The 20,393-nt window shown below is 41.7% G+C and overlaps 1 protein-coding gene across 1 annotated transcript; it reads right to left on the bottom strand.

Annotated features, from left to right (window-relative positions):
• Positions 1–254: 254 nt before the first annotated feature.
• Positions 255–5,571, bottom strand: LOC147610884 (heat shock 70 kDa protein, mitochondrial-like). The gene is made up of 5 exons (XM_086785536.1): positions 5,248–5,571; positions 4,635–4,717; positions 4,157–4,235; positions 3,500–4,066; positions 255–1,773 (listed from the first exon to the last, which is right to left on the bottom strand). Exons 1-5 carry the CDS (start codon positions 5,335–5,337, stop codon positions 541–543), a joined length of 2,052 nt encoding a protein of 683 aa, XP_086641662.1. The 5' UTR covers positions 5,338–5,571; the 3' UTR covers positions 255–540.
• Between the last annotated feature and the right edge of the window lie 14,822 nt (positions 5,572–20,393).

Below are 20,393 nucleotides of genomic sequence, written 5' to 3'. Positions count from 1 at the left end.
ACACACAGGTTGCAAACAGTTTGCAGAGCCCAGCAAATTTTAGAGAGTTTGGCCACCTACCACTAAGGCAGGTCGATGCTGCAGCTTTGCCTTCACCTTTGGATGAAGGCGGGCTAGAAGACCCTTGGCCACACCACAAGTTTCGGCCCAACAGAAGAACCTTTGCACCAAAAAAGGACTTCATGAAATCTTATTTCTATTTCAAAGTACTGCCTCTTACAGTGTACTTAAATCATTCAAAAAAAAACAGACTCTGTTGAAATCTTATTTTATACGTATAGGCTCTTACAGTGTATTTTTTCATCCAACAAAAACTGAGAATGAATAAGACACACTAACTAGATTAGGCAGACCTGCTAATTAAGTGCTTGAGATTTTAATCAACTGGACAATCTTTCAAGCTTCACTAACACAGCAAAAACAGAACTAGTAAAAAGAGAGCTATCAACATCGAGTCTGAGAACTAGGATTTAAACTACTCGTGTTCTCACCTACTTCAGTCCTTAAGTTACAACTGAGGCCCTATCTCTTCCTCTCTCTTCACTTCTTAGCAGCATCTTCATACTCTGCCTCTGTTGCTTCGTCTCCACCACCTGAGGACGCCCCGGACTGCTTGGAAAGAGCTTCCCCAATTTTCATTGCAGCCACTTGGACAGCAGAGACCTTCTGCTTGATTTCTTCAACATTCTCTGAATCCAATACAGCCTTAAGTTCTTTTATAGCTGATTGAATGCTCTCGACAATTTCCGCAGACAGCTTGTCCTTGTACTCATTTAGGCTCTTCTCAGTAGAGTAGACAACACTGTCACCCTCATTCTTGGCATCAATAAGGTCCTTCCTTTCCTTGTCTTTCTGTGCATACAATTCAGCATCCTTCACCATCCTTTCAATATCAGACTCTGACAGGCCTCCAGATGACTGGATGGTTATTTGTTGCTCCTTCCCAGTGGCTTTGTCTTTAGCAGACACATTCACAATACCATTGGCATCTATGTCGAAAGTCACTTCAATCTGTGGCACACCACGAGGAGCTGGAGGAATACCCACGAGCTCAAACTGTCCCAACAACTTGTTATCTGAAGCCATCTCACGTTCGCCTTGCAGTACCTTGATACCCACTTGCGTCTGACTATCAGCTGCAGTAGAAAACACTTGACTTTTCTTTGTGGGAATTGTTGTGTTCCTTGATATCAGGCGAGTGAACACACCTCCCAAGGTCTCAATTCCAAGTGAGAGAGGCGTGACATCCAATAGTAATAAGTCTTTCACATCCCCACGCAGGACACCACCCTGAATAGCAGCACCCATAGCTACACATTCATCAGGGTTAACACCCTTACTTGGTTCTTTCCCGAATATTTGAGACACTATTTCTTGAACTTTGGGCATTCTTGTCATTCCTCCCACTAATAACACTTCATGCACATCCTTAGCAGAGATACCAGCATCTTTCAGGCAGTTTTTACAAGGTTGCTTGGTCCTTTCTATGAGATCACTAACCAGTGATTCAAATTTGGAGCGTGTTAACGTTATATTCAAATGCTTAGCACCTGAGGCATCAGCCGTTATAAAGGGAAGGTTAATATCAGTCTGTGTTGAGGAGGACAATTCCACCTTTGCCTTCTCAGCAGCTTCACGAAGCCTCTGTATGGCCATTCTATCAGAACTCAGATCCAGCCCCTGATCTTTTTTGAACTCCTGCACTAAATACTGAAGAAGGGCATTGTCAAAGTCCTCACCACCTAAAAAGGTATCACCATTGGTGGCTTTAACCTGCAGGACACAACAAGATGAGTAACCAGAGTTACAGCTCTCTGAGATAGAAGAAACCACTGAATCGACTACTATAATTGAACACAGGAAACCTGATATGAAACAATACTAAACAACAGACCTGGATCGATACTTCAAGCATTACCTGGCTTCTAGGGCTAAGCATGACCCAGAAGAGGTTCAGAAACTAAATATCCATATAAAGGACACCCTAAAGTCTGGTGCCATCGAGACCCTGCTTCCAAGACTAAATTGAAGTACGACAAGAGTTGAAGCCTAGCAAGTAAATGGATAGCCACTAACTGAACGTACACTGCAGGTGAGGGTGGGTAAGGGAGTTTAGTAATATACAACCTAGGGGGCATACCATTCCACAGCCTATATCAGGAATGGCATTATCAATGATGTTAATACAAATAAGATGAAATATCCCACCCATCATTGTCAAAGATGAAATATCCCACCCATCATTGTCATTGAAGTTGCTAAAACTCTAAATACCTCAAGGGCCATCAATCAGAGGGAAACTCGATGTGGATAGAAAAACGAGGCATAGAATAAAAAATGTCAACCACCCTACGATGTTCTACTTGACAATCCATGACAACCAGCTTCAGCACAGACCAGCTGCACTATAACCATCCATCTGTATTGAGTAGCACAAAAACACAAACTACACTACTCACTCAACAATTTCAAAAAATGTAAACATTTTTTCTACTCTGAAGCAAACATGTTCCCTTTTCAAAGAAAAAATCCAAAGTATTTCAATTCACCAAGGCATTTCTCTATGTAAAAATGCAAGTGCAACATAAACACCACAAAGCATGCTTAACAATGCCACTGCTCCCTGCAAATCATATTCATGAATAATCATCCCAAAAGAGAACCATAGATGACTGCAAATATCACAGCATTTACTAGAGCATGTGTGGCAAAAGCAACAGCGAGTGTTCACACTAACTCTCGTGTAAAGAAAGAATGATGAAAAGCAGCAGCCACCATACGGACATGAAAAATTAAACACAATGCCAGGGCAAGGTCTTCTCCATTCATACCTGATACGCTAAATAACAGTTTCAAAATATTGAAATCTTTACTGGGAAGTCGGAGCAATATCTGCAGGGATGAGGAGGGCAGCTCAACTACATTATTAACTGCTCTTTACCCCTAAATATGGACAGGATACATGAAGCGGTTCTTTTGCCAAGTCAAAGTATTGGGATACATCAAACCATGAGACAAAGGGTGCAATGAGACAAGGAAGCCTATCAATAAGAATTGGACAAAGTTGAAAGCTAATTATCTTGAGGAGCATATGAGGCACATTTGCTGGGCCAAAAGGCAGACTTTACCAGGAGAAGAATAGAAAACAGCTTAAAGTCAAAGTATTGGGACACATCAAACCATGAGACAAAGGGTGCAGTGAGACAAGGAAGCCTATCAATAAGAATTAGACAAAGTTGAAAGCTAATTATCTTGAGAAGAATATGTGGCACATTTGCTGGGCCAAAAGGCAGACTTTATCAGGAGAAGAATAGAAAACAGCTTACTCCAATCTAAGTCAAAAATAACTTCAAGACTACGCATGGGAGAAAAAGGCCCAATCACTGGTTAAACGAGAAATTGCTGTAAAGTAAATTGGCCAAGAGGGAACTAAAAAGTTATCACTGAGCAACCACAAAACAAAATCAACTCAATGAAAGTGAACAATCAAAATACTCACCTCAAAAACACCACCTGAGATCTCGAGGATAGAAATATCAAATGTGCCTCCTCCAAGATCGAAAACTGCCACTAATCCCTCTTTTTTGTCAGCCCCATAAGAAAGCGAAGCTGCTGTTGGTTCATTAATAATCCGCGCTACCTCCAACCCTGCTATGCGCCCAGCATCCTTAGTGGCTTGGCGTTGGGCATCGTTGAAATAGGCAGGGACAGTAATCACAGCTTTAGACACTGGTCTACCAAGATAGGCCTCTGCTGTTTCTTTCATCTTTGTAAGAATAAATGCACCCATTTGACTAGGAGAATACTGCTTTCCACCAGCCTCAACCCATGCATCTCCATTTGGGCCCCTTACAATTTTGTAAGACACCATCTTCATTTCTTTCTGAACTTGTGGGTCATCAAAATTCCGGCCTATCAACCTTTTTGTACCATAAACAGTATTGGTAGGATTTGTGACCGCTTGTCTTTTGGCAGGTGTACCCACAAGCCTCTCTCCTTTTGATGTGAAGGCAACCACAGACGGTGTGGTTCGAGCACCTTCAGAGTTTTCTATCACACGAGCTGTCTGGAAAGAGAAGCACATGTAAACCATCATCTGCTTACATATACAAACCATCAACTCCGCAACAGCTAAGTAAAGCTTTTGCGAACTCACCTTTCCTTCCATAACTGAAACGCAGGAGTTTGTTGTGCCCAAATCAATTCCGATGATGTCACTTCCTCCTGCCTTAGAGCTGTGTAAATGTAACAATAAGGTGAAGAACAAATCTTCCCACTTCTTTAAAAAACACCAATAGAAAAAAAATTCCTATTCAATCATTTAACCAATCAACATCATGGCCCTATAGATGCTAAGTGCACATTTTCGTACAAGATATATAGCAGTGTATAAAAAACAACGCTATTTCGCAGGTGGAACAGAACCACTCAGCCATCCCAGCACCCCATCGAAAAATAAAGAACCAGACAGCACATGTAAAAATTTAACACGGTACAACAACCCACAAACCTCTTTGATTGGATTCAAAAACCTTGACTATTGACTTGACACCAGGTCATTAAACAAAGACAACTGGTTGCAGGATGTTAGAAAGGTTCAGTACCTTCAAGACAAAAGAAAAAACAAGACTAACCTAAAGGCTCGAGCACTGTCAAACCATCTTCTAGATAAAGAAGAAGCAAACTGCCTTGCTGCACTGGTAGTAGACTCCTCTGCCTGCATAGATAGCCCTTCAGTTAGACCCTCAAACGAAAACCAAGGAACATTCCAGAAACAAACCGCAATACTCCTACATAAAAGTAGCACAGAAACCTTACAAATGAACACACATCTAGCTGCATCTTCCCAGTATCCTTTTAACTACATAGTTTCAATCCGACTATGGGGTAAAGCCATGTGAACCTCGTCCAGGGGCTGGGGTAATTATCATGCTACTAAATCATGTCATACATCGATTCAGCTACTGAGGCCATCTCATGTGAATGCCACATGCGTACGGCTAATTTCGTTTTCTAAGGAGTCCTTTGCACATCTTGTCAGTGTGCACAGCGGCTCGGTGTCAAGTGTACGGTTCGGAGTGTAAGGCAGGGTCTTATGCCAAGCCTAAACATACGTACAACACAATCACAAACCCTATGTGCGTTTAGTGTGATGTGAGCGCAACAAAGCTCTTTTACAATAAAACTTTGGTGAAATTTGGTGCGAGCAATCAGCATCAGATAGAAATTAGGGGTTAGAGAATTTACGGCAGCTGTGGCGGCATAGACGCGGCTTCCGAGGGCTGAGCAGGAAGTCCGTCGGAGCAAGCGAGAGGCAAGCAAGGCGCTGGTGGCCATGGCGGCCCTTCCCTCGCTTCACAAAATAACCTCCGAAACAAGAAGGACCCTCCGCTAAACGGTGGTGGCTATGGCGATGTAGCAGAGAGGAATGCCTAGATGGAACAAGGTCGCGATGGCGATGCAGCAGAGAGTAGGGGCAAAACGGGGAACCCAAAATCGGCCCGGAGCATGCCACAATAAACCCTAAACCCTGCGAGCTGGCTCCAAAATAATGTGAAATTCCTTAAATTTTGTTTAGAGCCTTTCTTTGAGGTGGTTCTAAATTCTTGTGGATATAATCTAACTATTATTCTTTTAGCAAAAATTTGAGAACCTTAATTCACCCCATCATAAAAGTTTTTCCACCAAAATGTGAAATATTTTTTTATTATATATTTATATTTACAGGGCAAAAACAAGCATTTACAATAAGTCTTTTTATACCATTACCACATCACTCCTATTCCCAATCCCTATTGAGAAGATCACATGTTAAGTCCCATCTCTTCTCCTCCTCCAAACAAAAGAAGACATTTCCCAAGATACGTGGAAGCCCAACTGCATACAAGGAGTCAACATAATATCAGAAGTGAATCCCTTAGGGGCTTCAAAATGGTCTTCCTTAGTCCAGACTTTCACCATTGGTCTCCTGCCCACAAGGTTTTCAATTAAGGCCAGAAAAATATCCACTGCTTGTTTCTCCTTCTAGTACCACCTTTTAGTTTTGAGCCCAAACTTGGGATATTTTTGGCCCTCACATCTTTTCACGTGTACACATGCCACATACCAACAAATATTAAGGTACCCTAGTATGTGTTAATATACCATTAGTTGAGGGCCTGCATCAACTAATCCCTACCTGTAATGCCTGAACAACCTAATTATTATTCAGCTTATTGATATAATGTACAGACCAATAATAGTGCACACATTTGAACATCGTCTCCGACACATCTACCCCCTGGCTAGATCCTTTATTAAATATCAGTAAATTCCTACAAACCCTAATCCCCCACAGGCAACAATATCTTATAATATAGAATATTAAATCCACCTCTCTTGCCCCATTAATTAAACTCCCTAGTACCCAATCACCCCAGGACCCCTTAAGCATCCACCCATTTGCCTATCCTACCCCAAACCCCCCTAATTACAGGGCATGCTTCCCCTCTTCAATGCTGATTTGCATTTATTACAGATTGAAGCAGTAAAGGGGAGGTTAAATCCATGAGTCCACTAAATGTTCAAGCTGAAGAAGGAGCTCCTAGAGGCTCTAGTGCACCCATTCCATTTAATCACACCCATCACCTCTTTCTAATTCAAGCATTAAAATTTGCAAAAGGGGGAGTTCACAATTTTCAGAGGAGGAAATGTTTACAGGTTCTCCTTCCAATCCACTTGTCTTTAAGTTAGACCTCTGATTCTTCCACCACTTGAGCTCCTAGAGGCTCTAGTGCACCCATTCCATTTAATCACGCCCATCACCTCTTTCCAATTCAAGCATTAAAATTTGCAAAAGGGGGAGTTCACAATTTTCAGAGGAGAAAATGTTTACAGGTTCTCCTTCCAATCCAACCCAATCCACTTGTCTTTAAGTTAGACCTCTGATTCTTCCACCACCTCTCTGAGCACCTGGTCTAGATTCCTTCATGTTGAAGAAATTTAGGAAGTGTTAGATTTAATGCTTATGTGTTGTTTTGTAATTTTAGTAGGTGTTGCTAATGTGTAATATGTTTGAATTGATGAGCTTTGTACTTGTAGGAGGCCGATATGGCATGCTTATGTGTTGTTTTGTAATTTTAGTAGGTGTTGCTAATGTGTAATATGTTTGAATTGATGAGCTTTGTACTTGTAGGAGGCCGATATGGCTAGGACATGATGTCGGTGATTTGGCGTGAGAAGAAGGTTTTCCCTTTAGTATTTGGCGTGAGAAATTACCGAGAAGGTTTTCCCTTTAGTATTTTGGCTTTGGCGGGATAATGATTTTGGTATTTTGGCCATAGTATTTTTTACGAGATATTTTTGTATTTTGCTTGTCGCCCAGTTTTGCTATACATGGGCGTGGACCTATTAATTTGGTTGAACGTGAATTAGCCCTTGGGGTTTTATACGTATATTTCCTTAATGATTTGGATAGGAAGGATTTATTTGAGCTTTTGGTAAAAGCAATTGCTTTTTAATGTAAAGGGCAAGCCATTGCAAGAGCATGCAACTATTTTTGGCATGTGGGCTATTGCTGTGAATAAAAACATGAGATAGAATAGACATCACCTTTAACGCACTTTTGGGTGCAATCTCCCCCCCCCCAAGAAGTGCCAACATACTCCCACCTCTTGGGTATTTATGGCTTTATTCACAAAAATAGCCTACATGCCAAAAATAGTTGCACGCTCTTGCATGGGCTTGCCCTTTACATTAAAAAAAAGATTTCCTTTAACCAAAAGCTTAAATAAATCCTTCCTATCCATAACACTAAGGAAAAATACATATAAACCCCTAAGGGCTAATCTACATGCGACCAAATTAATAGGTCCATGCCTATATATAACAAAAATACATATAAACCCCTAAGGGCTAATTCACATGCAACCAAATTAATAGGTCCACGCCCATGTTTAACAAAAGTGAGCGGCAAGCAAAATACAAAAATATATCATAGTAAATACCACGACCAAAATAATCATTGGCTATTCAAGGTAAGTTTCTCCAACTATCATACCAATAATCAATTTATATTTTATTTTTATGATGTCAAGTTTCCCATGAAATTGTTGTTTTTAGTACTATTTTACAATAACAACTCTTAAATTCTAACTGTCGTTGTTATTTTCCTCATTCTTTAATATTTCACTTTAAATTAAGAAGTTTATATTTCTTATGCATAGAAAACTATAAAGATTCACATGTTTTTGGACTGTTAAAATTATTTTTGCTAATATAATTTCAACCACACTACAACAATCAGATATATATTCTCTACCATTCTTCTCATCACAAATATTTGTTATTTCTTTAGTTTCGGTTATGGTAGATTCACCATAATGCTCCACAATTCAAGAACAGATTAACTCTGTTCGCTCGTGAGTTCTTATATAAAGAACAAAAACTTCGACAAAATTTCCAGAAGAAACTCTTCAAACGACTGAGGTAAAAGTAGTAAAAAATAACTAACAAAAGTTAACAAAATTAAGAACGCAAACACTTGTAGCTCTATTAATAACAAAAAGTCTAAGAAATCTATCTTTACCTATTACATATATCATCAAAAAGGACATTATACTAAAGGTTGTCCCACAAGAAAAAGAAGAACAAGTTCTTACCTACTTTCACAATTGATGACAAAAATCTCAAGTAAGAGGGTATCATCACCAATACACTTTCAACAATGGAGGTATATGTTGACTTCATTTTGCAAAACGGTTCACATTTGTTTTTGCATTTGTTTTATCATTTCTACTCTCTAAATACCTAAAACAGTAAACCCTAGCAAACCATCCATTCAACATTAAGATTATATCAAATTGGAAAAACTAAAGAAATATTTAGATCCCATCTATACTTTTGGAATAAAATTTTGAAAAGAAATTCATTAGCTTCTCATTCATTTCTCAAATAAGAATAGATTTTAGCATGCATACTTCAAATATTTTTCACACTTGAGGTATTAATTATTAATATTCGAATTAAGAATTAAAATTTACTTAAAAATTTTTAAGAAAAAGAAAATTTATGTTAGAATTTAAGTTTCATAAGAAATTGGCTACTCTGTCTCAAACTTCTATTTTGAAGGAGTGATATCTAGAATTAATCCAGTGGTATGGGACATCAGATTCATTTCATGAACTTACACCAAACACATTTATGTCTTCTATCTCTTACCATCTCATGACTGTATGTGGAATGCGCCTTCGTGGTATGGGACACTTAGACTCGTTTCACATATGTTCATTTCATTGGTTCATTGCATACATGCATTATGTGATCAAGGTTTTCCCTAGTGGTTTTTTCGTGCCTATCATGAACTCATCCAATCTTACTTTCAAACACAAGCTAGTTGATATGATGCAGCTGAGAATAGTTGCTATCCCAGGCAGAAGGGATGTTACGGTTTGTCGGTTTGTCCATCTATGGATAATTGGGGATGCCTAATTACCACTATGTTTGTAGCATGGCACTTGGGTGATTCCAAATATTCCATGTGTAGGACATAGGAATTTAGGGATGGCTAGAACTAAGTGTTAAATTTAATGCGTATGTGTTGTTGTGTAATTTGAGAAAGCGTTGCTAATGTGTTTGAATGGACAACCTATAGGTTGGTGAGATTGACGAGCTTTGTGCTCATAAGCCGGTATGGCTGGGACATGATGGCGGTGATTTGGCATGAGCAATTATCGGGAAGATTTTCCCTTTAGTATTTTGGCTTTGGCGAGATAGCTAATGATTTTGGTATTTTGGTCGTGGTATTTACTACTACAAGATATTTTTGTATTTTGCTTGCTGCCCACTTTTGTTATACATGGTCGTGGACCTATTAATTTGGTTGCACGTGAATTAGCCCTTAGGAGTTTATATGTATTTTCCCTTAATGATTTGGATAGGAAGGATTTATTTAAGCTTTTAGTAAAAGCAACTCCTTTTTCACGTAAAGGGCAACATTTTTGGCTTGTAGGTTATTTTTGTGAATAAAGATATAAATACCCAAGAGGTGGGAGTATGTCGACACTTCTTGGGGGGAGGGGGGAAGATTGCACCCAATAGTGGTATTTACTACGAGATATTTTTGTATTTTTCTTACTGCCCACTTTTGTTATACATGGGCGTGGACCTATTAATTTGGTTGCACGTGAATTAGCCCTTGGGGGTTTATATGTATTTTTCCTTCATGATTTGGATAAAAAGGATTTATTTAAGCTTTTAGTAAAAGCAACTCCTTTTTTATGTTAAGGGCAAGCCCATGCAAGAGTGTGCAACTATTTTCGGCATGTGGGCTATTTTTTTTGAATAAAGATATAAATACCCAAGAGGTGGGAGTATGTTGACACTTCTTGGGGGGGAAGATTGCACCCAATAGTGTGTTGAAGGTGATGTCTTTTCTATCTCATGCTTTTATTTTATTTTATGCTCAATCTTGTTATTTTGCTTCAGTTCTATGGTTTAGATCTTGATGTATATATGAGTTATAATTTACTCTTCAGAAACTATTTGAGGTCTCATGTCAGGGCTCCAGCTGTAAGAGTATAGATACATGTGGCAATCCTGTTTCCAAAGCCCAATTTCTCCATTTCTTCTTCTACAAATGACGAGTGTATTCTATCATAGGCTTTCTCTGGATCCAATTGGAAGATAACACATTCCTTATAGCCAATCCTTTGAACTACTTCTTTGCCTATCATTGTTGAGAAGATATTATCATAAATAGATCTTCCTTTAATGATCCCATGTTGTTTACGAGACATCGGCACTTGTAGGGATGGGCTGGTCCCTCCTCAATGTTATCACCTTGGCTAGAATATTACATATTATTGTGAGTAGAGCAATAGGCCTCCAATGATTGAAGTTACTGCAAGCAGGCTATTTAGGGATTAATTTTACCATCCCATCCCTCAAATCATTGTCCATCCTCCTTGTGCAAAGGCCTTTTTGCAAGTGGACTATGCATACCCAGTCCTCCACAGAATCCTATAAGGCTGTAAAGAATTCTGGTGATAGTTCATCCCATCCCGAGGATTTCTCATTGTCCAATTTTTGAAGAGCCTCCCAGCATTCGTCAATCCCAACATCCCTCTCCAACCACCTGGCTTTGTCAATATGCCTTTATTGACCATATTCCTGGGAAGCATCCTCCTTGAGACTCAAAGTGGCACCCAGAAACTCTATCCATTTCAAAACAATCTGGTGAATATCCCCCAGTTCCTAGCCTCTCTCATCTCTGATTTGTCCTTGTAATTCCCTGCTCCCTCTATCTATTTGGCTAACCCAAATAGATATCTAGTTGGTTTCCTCCTATTGTTGAAGGATGTCCACCTACCCCCCTTTTCTCTTTCCTTAGCTAGCTTGTCATCTTCGTTCTTTGAAAGCACCTGGCACTCCACATATTTGTCAATCTCCATCCTTGTAATTCCCTGCTCCCTCTATCTTTGGCTAACCCAAATAGATATCTAGTTGGTTTCCTCCTATTGTTGAAGGATGTCCACCTACCCCCCTTTTCTCTTTCCTTAGCTAGCTTGTCATCTTCGTTCTTTGAAAGCACCTGGCACTCCACATATTTGTCAATCTCCATCCTGGACAAGTCTCTCATCTGCCTCTTCTGTTGTAGTGATTCTAATAGATCCCCCTAGTATTTCATCTCCTATCTTTTTTGTTGAGTCCTCAATTTGTCCACCCTTCTAATAATGCCTTACATCTCATTAGTAAATTTCCTCTAGGACTCCTCTTTCTCTTTAGTCTACTAATAGCCTCTTCTGTAAGCAAAATGAATAATTCATCCTTTAGCAAAGGTTATTCACCCTGAGCTTTCTTAATGGAAAGTTTCTGAGCTCATCCTCCCCCCAGTCAGCTATGTGATTAGATAACACAAAAGAAGTTTCCACTTTAGCTGAGAAGGTGTGTGGTACCCAAGAGGCTTGATGGCTTTTAAAAACCCTATCAAGTCTAGAAGATGATCCAAAATATTGAAGGTTGAAGTAAGTGTGTCCCATATCAAAAACCCATGGCCCCAATTCCCAGCCAATCAATCACCCCCATCTTTCCTCTAAGATTATCCCATTTCTTCTTCTCTCTCCCCATCATGATTGTCCTCCCCCCACATCTATCTACTTACTTCTTGTCACGTAGGCTGTAATGCCTGTGACCGACGGCGGATGGCCATGTTCGGGGTTCAGTGGGAGAGGACGCCCATGCGGAGTCATGGGCGGCCAGGCTAGTGTGGACGGCAGGCCACACACTATATAGCCTGGGGGATGAGGGGCAATCCTCATTCTTCCTCTATGGCTGGGTGGTGAGCCAGAGGCCGTCCCCTCCTGTGGTAACGCCTGGAGCGGCGTTACGAGCATGTAACACTAGTATCAGAGCGTGGTTCGATGGGATCGTCAGAGTCCGCGCGTGACCGGGGGACCGGAGCCCACTCGATGGTTTTCAACCATTCGTCTCCTTATCCTTATCTCGAATGGAGGGTGTGGAGGGAGGGGCCAAGACAGAATTGGAAGGGAAGAACTCTCTCTCTCTCTCTCTCTCTCTCTCTCTCTCTCTCTCTCTCTCTCCCCGTCTCACACAACCATACGAATTGCAGGTAAGCATCTCGTTTTGTTTTTTTGTTCTCTCTGCATTGAAATTGTCTGGCAAACCGAATTCGTTTGGTAGGAGAGAAAAATCAACTACCTCTATACTGTGTGTGGGGGAGGGGAGGGGAGGGGGGGCGAAGGCAATGTTTGGTGTGGGGGGGGGGCCGAAAACCAGACCCACGGCGAAGCTTGTGCTGGAGCGCTTGCTTTGAGGTGGGGCGAACTCCATCTATAGAGATATGGCGCCAAAGCTCCGAAGCCCAAAGAAGGAGCCGGCTACATAAGAAGAAGATGGAGGTAGTGGTGGCGGCGGAGGCCATGGAACCAGACGTACGCGCAGTGGCGAGTGGCCAGAAGAGACAAAACAAACTGACACGCAGGCAAGTAAGCGTGTACAGTGCAGTTCATCTGCCCTTTTGCAGGACGACTCTCCGCAAGAGAGCTCACGTGGCAAAATGTCGACCCTGCAAACGCAAATGAAGCCCACCACCACCACCACGAGCGTACCAGCTCCACCTAGGGCAGTGCCAACTGCACCGAAAGCAGAGCCAACTTCGCCGCCGCATGTGCGCCGTCTGAGGGGGGGTGAAGAGCCCCACGGCGGCCAGCCCAAACGGCCAGCCCAGGCGGCCATGCCAGCGGGCGGCCAGCCAGCCAGGCGGACACTCCCCACACAGGCGGGCGGCCATGCCCAAGCGGCAAGGGCCGGCCCGGCCTGTTATTTTATTTATTTTTTAAAAAAAAAACAACAATACACCCCACGAAACAAACCCAACACGGCTATCGCGTCGTGTGGCCGTAGTGCCCGTTTTCCACGAAAGAGACCCACTGCACACGGCCGTAGTGCTGCGTGCTAAGAGAGAGACAAATCCCACGGCCGTAGTGCCGAGTCCTTCGAGAGAGAGCCGTTCTATGGCCGTTGTGCCTAGTGAACACGTCTATGGCCATAGCACCTCGAGGGTAGCACATGTGGTGATCACACATTTGGTTCGAAGAGACTAAATTTAAGCTGGGCTAAGAGAACCGGCAGTGGCGTCAGTTGTGCCCAAATTAGACGAAGTGCTTATCACGAGAAATCAAGGTAAGCCTAATTGAGCCGTAGTGCTCATAACCCTTCACAATCTTTTAACAGTTGCTAGAAGATTGTGATAAACTTTGGCAAATGAGAACCATGTACAAGCATAGTCTTGATGTGGTTATGCCTTGTGTCCAAACAAGTTGCTTACTGTTTGTAGCAACAAGAGAGCCTTGGCCCGTAGAGGCAAGCTGGCCCTTGTTGGTAGTAACAAAATAGTGTCACTACTTGGGCCTAGAGAGTGGTGACTAGTTTGATTTAGTCACGTAGATTGCCTTGTAAAAGTAATCCCTAAGGTGTGTATTACTTGGGATAAAGGGGCAAGCAGTGCTGCTAGTAGTACTCAATTGAATGGTTTATCTAGGAGTACTAATATGAGGGATTAGCATACGCCTAGATAATAATACCAGATTTAGGATTGATTTGTAGAAATCAAAGGTAAATCTGAAGGGGTATAGTCTTGAGATGTAATGCTCAATGCCCTTATAGAAGTTGATCGAAGAGAACTGTTCTTAAACTTACTAGCATGGTTTTCTCTTCTTTTTATTGCCATGCGTCGACATCCCACTGCTCGAGAGTTTGTGGTGATCTTTCGAGGGGGGAAAGAGCCTTTTTATATGTCACATCAATTGGTTTGGTGGTAATTGGATGGTATGGGACATCAAATTCTCACGAAATCGATTGTAGTCTTGGTGGAATGGGACGCCAAGGCCTGTGCATGTAACTTGACTCTTTGGCAGGTCTGTATGTACACTTGTCTGTAGTGATAAAGTGTGCAAGATAAAATTTGAACTTTGAAAATTACCAAATATAGCCATAAGTTGGGATAAAACCCAGTTACAGAGTTCGGAGAGAAGCTCTAGGTGTAGCAAGACCATGATGGTGTGCTAGTGCTAACAGAGTGATTTAGTTCCGGAGTGATCTAAATCTAGAGGTTAGCAGTAAGACTAGTTTGGTTGGACAATTTCATGCATGGGGGACAATTTCATGCATGGGGGACGCCCTATAGCATTTTGCAAGTGTAGTCTTGCCTATGTTCAACATAAGTGTGCGATTGTGAGCACATTTTAGTTGCTACCATATGAATTTGGGAAATATATTACTTTCCTACATAAGCAATTGTAATATTGCATGACAGGCTATTTTGCTTACAAAGTTCATGTGCGTGTAAGCCCTATAAGTCGTATGACCCCTGAGGAATGAGTGGAGCATTTCTAGGATTTAATAAGGTTTTACATGGCAATAGTGAGTAGTATCTCACTCCAGACGAGCCTGGTTGTTGTTAGTATTGGATCCGATATATGTAGTGTACATAAACTCGGGATGAGTTAGGATAGGAGGCTAAGCCGGAGAGCTAAGTGGCAAATCCTACTGTATCTGGTGAGTTTTGACTTAACCGGAGTGTTAAGAAGTAAACTCAAAGTCTGGGGCTGAATTGGAGTGTTCGGAGGCAGACATATCTTTTGTTAAATCGGAGAATTTAGCAACAGATGAGCTTGGGGTGAACCATGGTACCCAGGAAAAAATCTCTTCACACTAAAATAGTGCACAATAATTTTAGGGTGATAAAAATCCATCTCGCAGGAATGTTTTACAACTTTCCATAGATGATAGATGAAGACCATGTACTTTACGGAGTTAAAGTACATAGGTGGTGACTTCGGCGCCACATTTTTTGTAGGAAGTCACCAGTGGTGTGGTTAGGTCAGCCGCCGAGACTCCATAAGACCTATGCACTAGTTTTTAAGTTGACCTCTATGATAAGGACGTCCAAAAATTCGTGTTGTAATACCAGAGATTGTACTGCAATGTGCAATGGAGGGGTCAATTTGTGTAGTCACTTCTTAGCACAGGTGACTTAAGCATCTTGTTATAGATGGTACTCCCACTCGGGGGAGGTACGCCATTGGGTACGGAGTTACTCACAGACTAGTATGGAGCTACTAGTGTGATGATAGTGGGTACGTAGTTACTCACTACTAATACATAGCTGCTAATAAAATTAAGATCCTCGAGTGAAAGATACTCTAGATCAACATTTTAAATTACTGAACCACAATCCATGAGTATCGAGGTACTCATAAATATGTTAACGTTGCTCAAATCGAGGGACTGATTTGTTCGATGGTATGGAATAAGCAAGGAGAGTGGAGTAACTTAAAAGTTACACATCACTAGTCCTAGTGAGTTGTCGAGGTCATCCGTAGTTTGATGATCCCCTCTACCTATCAGACAACATTCAATTTTGCAAGCCCTGGTATTTAATCCGTAGTGATTATGAGTTTGTTAGAGATATGGTTATGAAGTTCTTACAAGAGTACGGTTATAGCTTGGTAGAGATTGCCACCTGTGATGACTAGGTAGCTTTGCCGCTATAATGAGGAGGCAGCAAATAATGTTCTCATAGTTATACTTCATACCAACACCAAACAGGGATAGGATAAAATTCCTAAGTTCATCATCATGAAGTACTGTGATGTTTGCATTTATATTGAATGTATGATGTAATGAGACATTGGGCTTGTGTAATTACCAATTATCTAGCAACCTATGGCTTCGCAGCAAGCTCAGTCATTATCTGTGGATTGCTAATGTGGTTATTAGTAGTTTGGAATTTTTCTTGATAAATGGTACAACCCACCCAAATAATTCATAAGTGTGTAACCGTTTATGAAGGGTAATAATATGCAACAATGAAGCACTTTGTTACAAGTGTGAAACCACTGATCTGTTGCAAAGCAGTTTATCAATAGTACCACCATATGTGCGTAGACACTATACCACATCTTCGTTGCAAGATGTTTAAAAGTTTCTTGGAAGGACTCAAGAATATAACATATGATATTAAACACGTCTAGATTTGTTCTTGGACCTATGACACTAGCGTGTAGTCCGCTTGAGAGTAGAGTTTTTGAGGACAAAAACCTTTCTTGAGGGAAAGGAGGGATATCCTCAAATATCACATAAACTCGAATAGTTGTGTGAGTCCAGACAATACTTGAAGGGATGTGTCTGGTAATAGCAACAAAGAATTGTAAGTGATTGGATGTAACTCCAGACACCCGTAGTGGTGCAAGAATCTTATCAAACATCTCCACATACTATATGGTCTACCCGCAGATATAGTATGGCATAAGAGATAGGAAGTTTGATTGTTATTTTGAAGGGAAATTTTCAAAACTTACATTTACTCTGAGTTAGAGTGGAGTTTAACCATCCGTAGATTGATGGTAGTTAGAAACTCAACAAGATTCTAGAGCATATGCTTGTGCAAAGATGTTACTCTAAGAGAGAAAGTATCTCTCAGCTTTAGAACTAATCCTTGTGATGCATGAAAGTCTGAAATGGCTTTCAAGTCAAAATGAACTGAAGGGTAGAAAAGCTCGGTGGGCGGAGATTCTACAGGAGTTTGACCTTCAGATACGTTACCAGAAAGGTAAGTATAACGTAGTGGCAGATGCACTTAGTCGCATGCCACAGATTAATGAACTTAGTTTCACACTCTTCAAGAATGATTTCTTGGAGTCACTACGTGGTTTATGTGAGCACGATCCATCTTTTACAGAGATCTGGCGGCGCGCTGTACGCGTACGCACTTCTTCACAGACGCGACCACCTCCCTCGTTGGCACGGATTGCTAGTCCGGAGAGACTGGCCGAAGGTGCAACGGGAAGGGAAGCGAGAGTTAGTCCGGAGCGACTAGCCGTGTCTTCTGGGTATAGTTTGGAGCCGGAGAGCTCTGACGTAGGCCCTTCATCACCTTTGACTGCCACGGCTTCAAAGGGGAATGATAAACTTCGTCGGGGGGAGAAATATGCTAATTACTCCATTGACGACGGGTACTTACTTTACAAGGGTAAAGTATGTGTACCAACTATTGGTGACTTTCGGGCCCAAATTCTTAAAGAAATCATCATAGTCCAAGTGCGGGTCATCCTGGGATTCAGAAGACCTATGCACTAGTAAAAAGACAGTTTTATTGGCCTAGTTTGTTTAAGGATGTCCAGACTTATGTGTTAAAATGCAGTAAGTGCCAGGTCAATAAACATGAACGTCTTAAGGTTGGGGGACTACTCCATTCGCTGGAGATTCCTCAAGGGAAATGGGAAAGCATTTCCATGGATTTCATTACCGGTTTACCCAAGACGAGTCGAGGGAATGACTCAGTGTGGGTGGTAGTGGACAGGTTAATTAAAACGGCAAAGTTTATTGCCATGAAGACTGTAAAAACGCCAGAGTTGGCAAAACTCTTTATTGCCATGAAGACTATAAAAATGCCAGAGTTGGCAAAACTCTTTATTGAACATCTCTACAAGCTATATGGCCTGCCCGCAGATATAGTGTCGGATAGAGATAGAAAGTTCAACAGTCATTTTTGGAGGGAAATCTTCAAAAAGTTGGATACTACTCTGAGTATGAGTATGGCAGATCATCCGGAGTCTGATGGTCAAACTGAAAGAGTTAACCAAATTCTAGAGGATATGTTGCGTTCTTATGTAAGTAAGAAACAATCAAATGGGAAGAATATTTTCGCCCATATTGGAGTTTGCTTATAACAGCTCCAAACACTCAACGACTGGATTTACACCATTCATGTTAATGTATGGATTCCAGCCGAGATCTCCGATGGCTGTAGGCCTAGAAAAGGAGAAGATTCAATCTGTCAAGGATTTCCTTGAAGATATGAATGATATGCTCAGAGCCGCACGAGAGAGCATTCGTAGCGCTCAGGATCGCGCTAAAACTTATGCGGATAAAGGACGAAGAAAGGTGACCTTTGCAGAAGGTGACTTTGTATTCCTAAAGGTTCCTGCGCAGTCAGAAACCATGAAAATGGGAAAGTGTGATAAACTTTCTCCGAGATATTGTGGTCCTTTTAAAATCCTTAAGAAGATTGGGGACGTAGCATATAAACTTGAGTTACCGGAGAATTCTCAAGCCCATCCTGTTTTCCATGTTAGTAAACTGAAGAAATCAGTTCACGGGTTAGAGAACGCAGTTTCTCCAGAGATTTTGGTGGACTTGATAGAGCCACCAAAGATACCACACGAACCTGAAAATATTCTAGAGTATCGTGACAGACAAACCCGACATAAAGTGTACCAAGAGGTACTTGATAAATGGATAGATAGGGATGAGGAGGTGGCAACCTGGGAACGCCGTAGTGCAATTTCCAAAAGGTTTCCCCAGTTTGTTTTCGAGGACGAAAACTCTTCTTAAGGGGGGGTAATGTCACGTAGGCTGTAATGCCTGTGAACCGACGGCAGACTGGATGGCCATGTCCGGGGTTCAGTGGGAGAGGATGCCCATGCGGAGTCATGGGCGGCCAGGCTAGTGTGGACGACAGGCCACACACTATATAGCCTAGGGGATGAGGGGCAATCCTCATTCTTCCTCTATGGCTGGGTGGTGAGCCAGAGGCCGTCCCCTCCTGTGGGGACGGCCTCTGGTAACGCCCGTAGCGGCGTTATGAGCATGTAACACTTCTCAACCATATAAAAATCCCCCATCATAATGCAAGGACACTCAATATCTAATCTAGAATTCCACTCCCACATCTCCCCTCTAACTTTGTGGTTGTGAGCCCCATATATATTGACTATCCACACCTTCTCTTCATCTAGCTGAATCTCTACAATTAATATCCTGCCATTAGGGTGATTAGCAATGATAGTGGGCTTTAAATTTTTCTTGATAATACTTAGTACCGCACTAAATCTTGAGTTTACATTCCCATACAATGCTACCCAATCTCTAAAACTTTCCTTCCTCTACCCTCCCATACCAAAAAGATTATGTTCTTGGATAGCCATTATAGACAAGTCCCAAACTTTGACCATCCCCCAAAAAGCTGCATTTTTCTTCTTATCCCTCAACCCCTTAATATTCCAGGTACACCCCTTAGTCCTAATACCCTTAATCATTCTACCGCAGTGGTTGGTTCCAACTCTTCTTCCCCCTACCTCTACTCGCGGTGCTCCTCGGCTCTTGTTCGTAACTCCCTCCATGATGTGTCCACTTTCCACTTAAACCTCCCCATAGAAGAAGTTTCACTATCATCACCTAGAGGACTAGACATGAGGACTCTGCACTTCCAAAGATTTCCCCCATCCACCCCTTTTTTGCCCATTTTAGTTTGATTTTTTCCTAGCCTCTCCTTTTAACTTGTATGAGATTATTTCCCCCCTTAGATTTATCTCTTACCCTTATCCACCCTTGCTGTATAGGTTCCCTTTCCTCCATAGCCATCCTCCCCTTTCCCTTATCCTCCTTATCAACCTATCTGCCATAGCAGTTCCAACTTTGCTCCTCCCTTTGGAACCCTCTTCCTTCTTTCCTTCTCCATCCATCTCCATTTTACTTTCTAATCCACAATTCATAGCTATGTACCTAGAGTCCCCGCATTTGAAGCAAGCTCCTGGAAACCCCCCCAAATTTTAGCTTCAACTCTATTTTCCCTAGTTCCCCTAGATCCATTTCTAACGTTTTCGGTGTTTCCACCAATGTGTTCCAAGAGATACATACTTTATTTGAATGGCGACCATTATCATCATCCCTTGGCACAAATTGTATTGGGCCTAAGGCACTCACCAAATCCTTCATTACAAGTCTCAGCCAAGGCAGGAGCCCTACTATATCAAGCCACACCAGGCATGCTTCCTTGAGGCTCCTACTAACATCAAATGAGGGGTCAAAAGGCATTGCATGCACCAGCTTTG

Source organism: Cibotium barometz, chromosome 48 (genome assembly GCF_041138505.1).
Source record: "Cibotium barometz isolate CiBa-2024 chromosome 48, ASM4113850v1, whole genome shotgun sequence".
NCBI classification, from domain to species: domain Eukaryota; kingdom Viridiplantae; phylum Streptophyta; class Polypodiopsida; order Cyatheales; family Cibotiaceae; genus Cibotium; species Cibotium barometz.
Note: the sequence above shows the minus strand (reverse complement) of the source record. Positions and strands in the feature narration are given on the sequence as shown.

What these genes read in the sequence shown, in the direction of transcription:
- LOC147610884 (XM_086785536.1), bottom strand. Translation starts at nt 5,337, where the DNA reads ATGGCCACCAGCGCCTTGCTTGCCTCTCGCTTGCTCCGACGGACTTCC. An exon ending in TCTATGCCGCCACAGCTGCC is followed by an intron (nt 4,718 to 5,247) that starts GTAAATTCTCTA and finishes CTATCTATGCAG; the next exon opens with GCAGAGGAGTCTACTACCAG. An exon ending in GACAGTGCTCGAGCCTTTAG is followed by an intron (nt 4,236 to 4,634) that starts GTTAGTCTTGTT and finishes ACATTTACACAG; the next exon opens with CTCTAAGGCAGGAGGAAGTG.